The following is a 9,092-nucleotide window of genomic DNA, read 5'->3' on the forward strand; positions in this document are numbered from 1 at the left end:
TGAGGCCGCACTGACATCAGCCCCTTTTCGTCACCGCCACCAGCCAGTGGCGAATGCGCTGCCCTAGCGGACGTCTAAGTGGGGCGTCATATGGGGGCCGCGAGTCGAGCCGAGCGAGCGAGCGGAATCCAAGAGAGAGAGAGAGAGAGAGATGCGAACCACCCTTCCTTTCCAAGCCTCGAGGGCGCGCTCACTATATCTCTCTCTCTCTTCCTCCCCCGTTTTCACGATTTACTTCCAATGGATCGTTCCCATGTTCGAAAGACTCGCGAGTCCGCGACACCGTTTAAATAATCTTTATACTCCACGTGCAGAGCAAGTGTCGAAAGGTCGTGCTCCGGAGTGTACGAGTCTTCTGAAATAAAATTTTCCGGACGGGGACGTCGGCCTCGTTCTCCAGCACTGTCGCGATGGCGACGACGGAAGCGTAGCGCCGTATATTCGTTACTCCACGGTTCCGTAATGCGGGCTCGCACTGCTCGCAGCGTGCGGTGAGGCCTTTCGTCTATTTCCGATCGGTCTCCCTCTCTCTCTCGCTCGGGAGGACGACTCCCGTTTCAATAATATCTTGTTGACTCGGAAATGACGAGATGTGTCCGCAGACGGTAGTCTACGTCGCCTCGAACGGCGACGATGACGGCATCGATACGTCGAGAAAGTATATACTCTCTCTCGTTACATACTCCTAGAATGTAATTCTCGTTCCGAGAGCATGCATTATAAACGCGGTCGCGCGCGCGATCGTTCTTTCCAATTAATAATAAACTTAATTCGCAAAGCGACAGCGGGCATCCCGCGATGCGAACGGCCGCGGTTCAACCACGAGCGTGGTTCGTGCGTCATCTCCTCGTTCCGGCGAACCGACTCCTGCGGCCGACGTTAAATTGCGCGCGCGCGCGCGCGCGAAATATACGGTCCGGCTCGCTCGACGATCGCTCGGCGATCGAGATGACGGCCGAGGCCGACGACGTGACGACGGCGATGGCGTCGACGTCAGTGACGGTAGTCAGCCGACGCGCGAACGGTGCGGCGCGGCCGTGACGCGCCGACGCGACTCTCGCGTGTGTGTCGCACACCGTCGCGTGTCTGGTCGCGTCGCCACCGCGTTGCGCGGCCCGTGTATGCCATATTATATATTTGCCACTGTGGAGACTCCATCACGACGTCACGAGTAATAGCACGCGAGATCTCGACGCCCCTCGACGACGCTTTCCCCCCCCCCCCCTCACGTTTACAAAACTCGTTAAACGAGCCGCGCGCGCCGCCGTATTACCGGATGCCCTTCTCCTCCCCCCCGCCCCTCCGCGCGCGATCCGATCTCTCAACGTGCGCGTGACGAAGGACGGCAAAAAGGCGCAACAACGACGACGACGACAGAAAGCGGCAGCCGCGAGCGCGCGTTCCATTTAATCGTCGCTCTTCTCGATAATGAATACTGCCTATTATCGTCGCGACGCCCGTCGTCGCATTGTATACGTCGCGCGCCCGCTCTCGCGTTCTCACGATACACACACACACACACCATGTATGCACGCCTACAATGAATCAGGGGAGTTGCGGACGCATCGCGTTGGATTTTTCAATAACGGAAGCACGAGGGGGTGGCACGCATTTTCACATTCCTGTCACGTCCCGTTGTATTCATTAAACCGTCTGCTGCACATGCCTACATTGACGGACATTATAAAGTTATATCTCGCCGCGCGCTTTCTCTCTTTCTCTCGCTCTCCCCTGCTTCTCTCCCTCTCTCTCTCTCTCTCTCTCTCTCTCTCTCTTCTGTGCCTGTGGATTTCCCTCTTTCTCTCTGTCTCTTTCTCCTTTTCTCTATTGTGCGCGATCAAACGTGAATGAAACGGGTTTTAATTTCAATACGGGACGAGAAGCACGCTAAATGCATCACAACTGCTTTATTACAAACTATACTCTGTTATAATCACGTACTTATATACACTTGTAAATAATACGTAGGAATATATCGTTAAATTCGATGACAGTTTCAGCGTTAAAGCTCTAAACAATGCGAGGCAACGGCGACAAGAACATCCTATTCCGATCGCTGTTCTTATCGCTGTTACCTCATATTGCGTTTAGGGCTTTTATACGCTGGAAACTGTGTCTTCGAATTTAACGATATATATTCCTAACGTACCATTTAGGAAGCGTATATACATATGTATGAGTGCGTGATTATAACGGTAATTGATGCATTTAGCGTGCTTCTCTCCCATGTTGAAATTTAAACCCGTTTCATTCGCGTTTCATTGCGTTCGTGTAGAAATAAGCGATATATAATAATCGTTGCCTTTCCCGTTGCACAATGCCGCGAAAGAAATAAAAATGCCGACCAATCTGATCGCGTATATAGACTGTAAGTACCCTCTTCCATCTGCTTCAAAGTTATAGCACATATAAACAGAATGAAAAATCTAATCGCTGCGGATTGGTAGACTATAAGACGATAGACACAGAACTCCAACCCGTCGGAAATTGCATTCCCGTACGTTGGAATTTTCTGTTTCTTCGCATTGTGTTTAGGGCTTAAAGCATGAATTTAAGAAAAAAACGGGATGATCGGATTTCCCGAATTTTTCCACCTCTTCTAATTTTATTGTGTTTATGAGAATTATTGTGTTTATTTCGCGGAAAAATAATTATGTCTTTTTTTTTTGACATAAAACAACACGACATAAAACCGTGATGATACAATTGCATTATCCTTTAGCAAATATTAAGCATAAACCTATACGGATTTGGTCTAAAGTCTAGATAGTTCGCTACCCATCTAATATTCGGGGACATACATATGAGACAATTAATGAATCGATCGTCACTTAAAAATACAAGCAGATATTAATACTCCTGATGTTATTTAAATGCGTTTATTTGGACATGTTCGAGAATGTTCATACATTTTAATCGCAGTCTTCTCGTATTGTCATCTTTTGCTAATCATCGTTTTTCTAGGCATTTTTTTTAATCCTCCGTCTACAACCTGGAATCTACAATCTTTTTTGACACAAGCAAACTTTCACACACACACACACACACACACACACAAACGCATTCTCAAATTTCTCCAAAATAAAAGCCAGAGTCCCGTTCTTCCTCCTAAAATAACTTGTTAAAACAAAGCTATTTGGTAATGTAATAAACGTATCGACAAATAATCCTAAATTGTCTCACATTTTTTGAAAATCTATAACGATACAAAACTTAGACTGGACAGAGGAAGTAAAAATATGATTGCAGATGAAGAGTTACGATAACTTCGAAATTTGGTGCAATAATGGTAGATGAACTGTTTGCTTTTATGTACTTTATTTTTTGGACGGAGCATAAAGCATCGTCTTTTGTCAATGCAACATTTGGTCTTAACGTAATACATATTTCATTCTTAACTTCGATAGAGACTACAGTTCACTTAACACTACAAATGCTTTGAAGCATATTCTTTATATTCGGTCAATTAGTCAAATTCCTTCTTCTGATCGATCCATGAAACGCCTCGAAGCATTTATAGTGTTATGGACTCGCACCCAAAGACTTATTCTACAATCCGGTCAGTTATCGTCGAACATCAATGCCAGTGGTATAAGCATGAACAAAAAGTAACTTATTAACTATTTTGATTTGTTTCTGACAAGATATGTACATTACACTGCTTTTATAATCTGAAAGTTTTAACGGAATACAAAACGTGACATTCACGACCGCATCTGCGTGTCGCGGATTAATCGTGTCGGTGTAAAAAGAGTGCAAGGATTAAAATGTTGTCTCTTGTTAATTGATTTAATAAACACATGTTAAGGCTCTTTGCTTAAGGTAAATATATTTCGACGATCACGATCTTTGACTATATACAAGTATGGACTGCTAGTCATCTCCACTTTTCCCATAAAGTCACAAGCCAACATTAATTCGATATTTCGAGAGTTAAGCCCCGCCTGGATGACCAAAAAAACGGGAATTCAATCGTATCAAAGGTAGGGGACAGCCGATATCATCATACAAATTTGTTTTTTGACTATATTACTTAGGCCCGATTGCACCAACGTTACCTTAACTTTAAGCGAGGCTTAAAATTCTCTCCCTCTATGTCTCTTTCTTGACTTCAAAAAAAGAGAGTTTTAAGCTTTGCTTTAAAGTCAAGATAATAAACCTTTAGAAAGATTCACAAAACGTTGGCAATGCATTATGACACGCCGATCTGGCTTTATATAAAATTATTAAAAAGTTACAATTTCACTGCAAAAAAAAATAGATATTTTAGGTTAAAACAAAACCAACAATTACCCATAAAATGTTTTGTTAAAATGATTTTCATCATTTTTCCGGTTAGCATCTCGTCGATTTGCAACCCTCGACGAAACAGTATATAATCATTTTTCATAAGATCGATCGAGACATAAAAATCTTTTGCTCTGTCTGTTGTCTAGCTGTTCCGACCAAGGGAACTTTCGAGATGCTTTAGCAAATACATTGACTTTTTTGTAGACGACACCATTAATTCCTACTTTAGCTTCTTGGTCATTTAGAAGCGCGATACATCTTGGCTGACAATATCTTGCGAGATATCGCAAGCACTAGCAGCCCATACTTATAACGGTCAAAGATCACAATCAAATATAAGTAGAATAAAAATGGAACAAAAAATTTTTATATAATGAAGTGACATTGCAAAAATACGCAAATATAATCGAGTTTAATTGAATTGTAATAGACATAGGTACAATATAAAAATTATTAATCTCGTCACGCTCTTTTATAATATGTCGCGTAACAATATCATGCCTCTCCACTTTAGAAGTTTCATCAATTTTCAAGCGATATTCATATGTAATAAAAAAGCTTTAGACACAGAAATCGAACCGAAAGGTTATAAAGAGTATTACGAAAATGTCGAGACACTGGATTATTTCAGAAAAATTACGTTTTCGGAAAAAATTTTTCATACAAAAGTTGTAAAATATCAGGTAACCTTGTAACCAATTATGACTTGGTTTTTCATTATCTGGTTAACTTATGGTTAATTTTTACCTGATATTTTGTCCAATCGGCTTCATCGATGATAATGACGTGGTAATACTAGTTCGATCTTGAATGATCTTGAAAATGTCATATTAAAGTATACCTAACCGACATCGAGATTCTTTTCAAAACAGTAGAATTTAGTTTCATTTGGTTAAAAACTATTAAATATACGCTAAAGTTTAAATACCGTCGAGAGTACTCCAAGATGCACCAGAGATTGCACAATCGAATTTGCAACATCAAACTAATATCACCACATAACAGATAACTTGGCACTCTACAACTCTTGTATGAAAAATATTTTCCATAACAATGTCATCTTTCTGAGATAATCTAGTGTTCCGATCTTTTCGTGACACCCTCTATACGTATATATTTACACGTAAATATATCTCATATATTCTTTTAAAATCTTTAAAGAGAAGTAACTGTGTGTTGAACACTTGAAACAAGCACGCTGTTTATTAGACACGAATATCCTCTCGGAATTCGAATTCGATTCAATTCAACATCCACTATTATTAGATATGTGCATACAACACACGTATGTATATATCATAATATCGTAACGTATAAATGTTACAAGCGAATATATATTTAGGAATATACTTAACTTATTGTCTGATCTTTAACAGGGAAAGTACAAATCGAGATTTCTAATACATGTTGATATACTTCGATTGCACAGTTTCTCAACGGTGTACATTTTTGTAACAAAATATCTCGATTCATTTCAACAACTGCGTTGGACACGAAAATTGATAACTTTTACATTTCGCTACACTATGTATGCGCGTTTTAATAAGCTTCATAAAAATATGATACAACTTTTTAACAAGAATGCAAAGACATATGTATATATGTGTGTGTATATATATATATATATATATGTCGCACCAAATATTTCTAATAAACTATTGCCAAGAAACTGATTTTAAATTCTTATTCAATTGTTGTTGCCCGGAATGCGATCTTCATAGTAAAATCAATAATAAAATTAAATAATCTTTAACTCTTAACTGTCTTATAACGCGAGAATATTTATTATCATATAATACTACGGAAAGTAATAAGTACATACACAGATAAAGTAAAAGAATGTATTTCAGTCATCAAATAATCAGTCTAACATTAACATGTGAGTTTTTTTAATAATAAATTGTATTTGAAAAATCTATGAATTTTTTAAATTGAATTAGTATATTATATGAAATGATAATGAAATAATATAATTAATATAATAAATTTTTTTTATAAAAATAATGACAGGATGATATAAACAATAATAGATTCAAGATCGAATAAAATTAGTGGCTCAATTCCAATAAACTCAAATAAATCGAGTATACTTATATTTGAACTGCTACTTTTTATCTCATTTATAATCGTCTGTTGTTTAACAATAGAAATTAAAAAATTGATGAAAGAGAAAATAAAAAATAGTCAAAAGATAGTCTCTTAAGATGAAAATTTCATTATATCAGTTAAGAATTAAAGGTAACTAGATTGTTGTAATTGTTTATTCTAAAAAATACTAATATACTCTTTAACTATAATATTTTAGACCTACTTAAAAAACAAAAATCGGTAGTAAAAATATCATCAATAAATGTGTTCGATTTTTTTTAAATATAATATTTCAAATAACAATATAATTACTGATTTAATAAACTTCGAATTTAATCATTGTTACTTGAAAACTTTCTTTTCCATGAATATGTAATTCATATTTGAAAAACACATAACAATGTAGCATTTTAATAGTATCTCTTTAATTATTAATTAACTACGATCAATTGATTCACTAACAGTAAGGATAAAAACACTCGCCTTTTTAACAAAAAACACATGTTTACTACCGATTTATTAATCTTTCTGATGCAGTCTGTAGATTTCTTAACATTTAAACTAAAAGATATTTTTATTGTTGTAGATAATTTTTTCGCTAATAATAATTAAAAATATCCGAAATTTTATTGATATATTATGTGACACGAAATACGATATTTAATTAACAATACCATCACATCTCATATTGTAAAAGCGATTAACTAACTTATCTTTCAAACTTGAATGCGAATGCTATAAGTAATTATATATTATATATTTACTTCACTTAACCAGCGCGCGCGCGTGCACGTAATACATATTATACAAATAGAATTTTCCATAAAGAAAAAGTTTTTAATTAATTTAAAAAATCGTATTTCTTGACTTTCCGCACTATGTAAAAAACACGGAATGTTACCTCTCTCCTTAATAACTTTTATATTCTGTCATTTTATTGCTCAATAAACAAGTCAAATGTAAAAAATTTTTTAATTGCACGGCTTTACTTTAAATAAAATAAAATGTATGTTAAATAGAGATGGCGTGTTTAGTTATGTATATAAATATTATTAAAACACGCCTGATTGCCATTATCATTCTATCTTCTGTTTATTTGATAGAATTATATAAAATGTGATCGGCTGGAAAACACATGCTTAAATATATTTTATTTAAATCTGAGAAAATGTCTTGGCTAAAAAGATATTGAAACTTATACTTGATATATTTTTCGCTGTATCGTTAACCCTAATCGGTATTTGCGGGTTCAACATTTTCTTCAACTATGTTGTGAAAAACTGTTTATAACAAATGTTTCACATAACCTTAAATAAAATTGCATAACTTATTTTTTCAAATTTTAACTTTTATAAAATAAAAAAAAGTCGTTTAATTACGTCAACTTTAAACAAAGATACATTAATTTTAAATACATTGGACCACAAATACCAGTTAAGGAAATTTTAAAGCGAATACTAATTAAGGTCAAAATATAGTAAATTTAACAAATGGAAATATATCTGCACGCCAAAATATTTATGTTTTTTTTCTTCTTTTTTTATAATTTTGAAACTAAAGTGTTTTTGCAGCTCCAGACAACGTGGCCAATGTGCACCAACTTTACAAACATTCATTAAATATTGATCTACATTCATATGGATAATTATATACGTGTGTATGTGTATGTATAATATTTGCTAATGCAGTTGACGTACATTGGCCATGTCGTAAGGAGCCGTCTTAATGATGTGGAGATTGCGTTAATAGAAATAAGAAATAATAAAACATAGTCGTGTGTGGAAATGTAGACTTACGAAGAAGCACGCGTATATCGTTTTAAAGAATATTATCCCAATCCATGATCTTCGAAAAATCCTTGGGGAGTTTCCTCCTGCAACACACACACAAAAGAACAAATTTATCAATACCGTATTCAGAATGTCTTATGAATAATATGAATAGGGATCAATTACTTTGACGCTGCACTTTATAAACACATTACAAAAAAGATAGAATACAAATATATACATATAAATATATAAACATACACGTACCTACTTCATAATAAAAATCCCTTCTTGATGCAGCTTCAAATGGTGAACTGAACCCTTTTCATATAACTGAGTAACTTTTACTTTAGGTACACAAAGCGCATGTTCATATATTGCCTCAATTGAAATCTTAAGCGCTAATAAAAATTGCTTGTTTTACATGCAACGTATTGAATTGAGAAGATTCTATCCTCCAGGTGGAATCATAGTAAATGCGATTGTATGCTTACACTGCATAATAGCTTATAATAAAAAATATTCAGTTAACATATTATTTCGTTACGAATATATTATATTATTTATTAAAAAAATTAATAAATTACTAATAAATTAATTTTCAGTAAAAACTTGAAATGTTATTTTTATCTGAGACTAACGTAAGTGATATAACATAGATTAAGAGGTATTATGCGCGTTAATTTTCAATCACAACATAAAGATTTCGTACGATATATTTATTACTGGTACACTTAATGTATAATAACATTAAGAGAATTGACGATGCTTATATAATATATAATATGCGTATGTACATATACATATAATGTATAAAGAGTATATAGAGATATATGTTTCTAATTATTTATATGTATAATTAAGATAAATTCCTTTTTTTTATATAGATACATAGATGCGTAAGAATATACGTTCTATGCAATAGTCACATTAATACTGACGCTC

The 9,092-nt window shown here is 35.3% G+C and overlaps 1 protein-coding gene across 1 annotated transcript in view; it reads right to left on the bottom strand.

The window, feature by feature from the left end:
• Positions 1 to 7,985: 7,985 nt before the first annotated feature.
• AP-1sigma (AP-1 complex subunit sigma-2) overlaps positions 7,986 to 9,092 on the bottom strand; it is a 7,951-nt gene continuing 6,844 nt past the window's right edge. The window contains exon 5 of the mRNA XM_018538818.1: positions 7,986 to 8,251. Coding sequence (XP_018394320.1) covers positions 8,207 to 8,251 — 45 coding nt within the window. The 3' untranslated portion in view covers positions 7,986 to 8,206. The remainder of the gene's footprint in view (positions 8,252 to 9,092) is intronic.

This window comes from Cyphomyrmex costatus, unplaced genomic scaffold (genome assembly GCF_001594065.2).
Source record: "Cyphomyrmex costatus isolate MS0001 unplaced genomic scaffold, Ccosl1.0 scaffold199, whole genome shotgun sequence".
In the NCBI taxonomy this organism is placed as follows: Eukaryota; Metazoa; Arthropoda; class Insecta; order Hymenoptera; family Formicidae; genus Cyphomyrmex; species Cyphomyrmex costatus.